Below are 812 nucleotides of genomic sequence, written 5' to 3'. Positions count from 1 at the left end.
GTAACTGTAGCGCCATAGCTCAGCGTGTGTGTCTAGAGAGTTTGTTGTATATGTGGCAGCATAGCGTAACCTAAAAAGTGCAATGATCACATCAGATTGGGAATATGGTCAAAGGTGTAAGATGAATCAAAGTTCTCAAGGAAGATTCTTGAAAGTTGAACCTCTTCAAGCGTACCAAGCTCCAATAGTCATGGCTGCCCCGGCCATAATACAAACCCATCGTATAGCCATTTTTTCGACGAGTAAAGGTACAAACCAAGCTACTACAACAAAAGTGACCCCGAAAATGTTTCTGGAACATCAAGACTCATCTAACATCAATTAAGTGTAACTCATGATCTCATTCTTTTTCAAATGGAGTTCTTGGCACCTTTTTCGAACGTTTTTTTTGAAATGACTCACCCAAGCCAATTCACTTTTGTTAAAGACATTTGAAAAACGGAAGAAGTTTGAGTAGTGACTGTGGTGTTAAATGGTATAGATCAGTACACTGAAATTGGAATGAATCAAATTCCGCTAGGAATAAAATTGACGTACTGGTTGTAAAGAGTGTAGCGTTATGAGCGGACATAGCATTCAGTAGAGCCAACATAATCAACCCAACAAATCGTCGCTTATAAACCTTGTAGATGGTTGGTTGAACAGAGCTATCTTGTTCAAGCTTCCCGTCCGGCAACTCTCGTTTTGAGAAATGCGTACTATTGACTTCACTGAGGCTCTCCCTGAATGATAAGAATTGTCTTTCATCTTGAATTTCAAGTCCCATGGGCGTTGAAGTTGATCCCGGCGCTGCTTTATCAGGATTGATTGAT

At 40.3% G+C, this 812-nt stretch overlaps 1 protein-coding gene across 1 annotated transcript in view; it reads right to left on the bottom strand.

Annotated features, from left to right (window-relative positions):
- Nucleotides 1-766, bottom strand: part of MELLADRAFT_103010 (uncharacterized protein) — a gene marked incomplete at both ends in the record, with an annotated part of 1,520 nt that extends 754 nt beyond the window's left edge. The window contains 4 exons of the mRNA XM_007405847.1: nucleotides 6-70; nucleotides 176-292; nucleotides 403-460; nucleotides 538-766. Coding sequence (XP_007405909.1) covers nucleotides 6-70; nucleotides 176-292; nucleotides 403-460; nucleotides 538-766 — 469 coding nt within the window. The remainder of the gene's footprint in view (nucleotides 1-5; nucleotides 71-175; nucleotides 293-402; nucleotides 461-537) is intronic.
- Nucleotides 767-812: the final 46 nt, after the last annotated feature.

Source organism: Melampsora larici-populina (genome assembly GCF_000204055.1).
Source record: "Melampsora larici-populina 98AG31 unplaced genomic scaffold MELLAscaffold_5, whole genome shotgun sequence".
Taxonomy (NCBI): Eukaryota; Fungi; Basidiomycota; class Pucciniomycetes; order Pucciniales; family Melampsoraceae; genus Melampsora; species Melampsora laricis-populina.
This window is presented reverse-complemented; position numbering and strand designations above follow the sequence as displayed.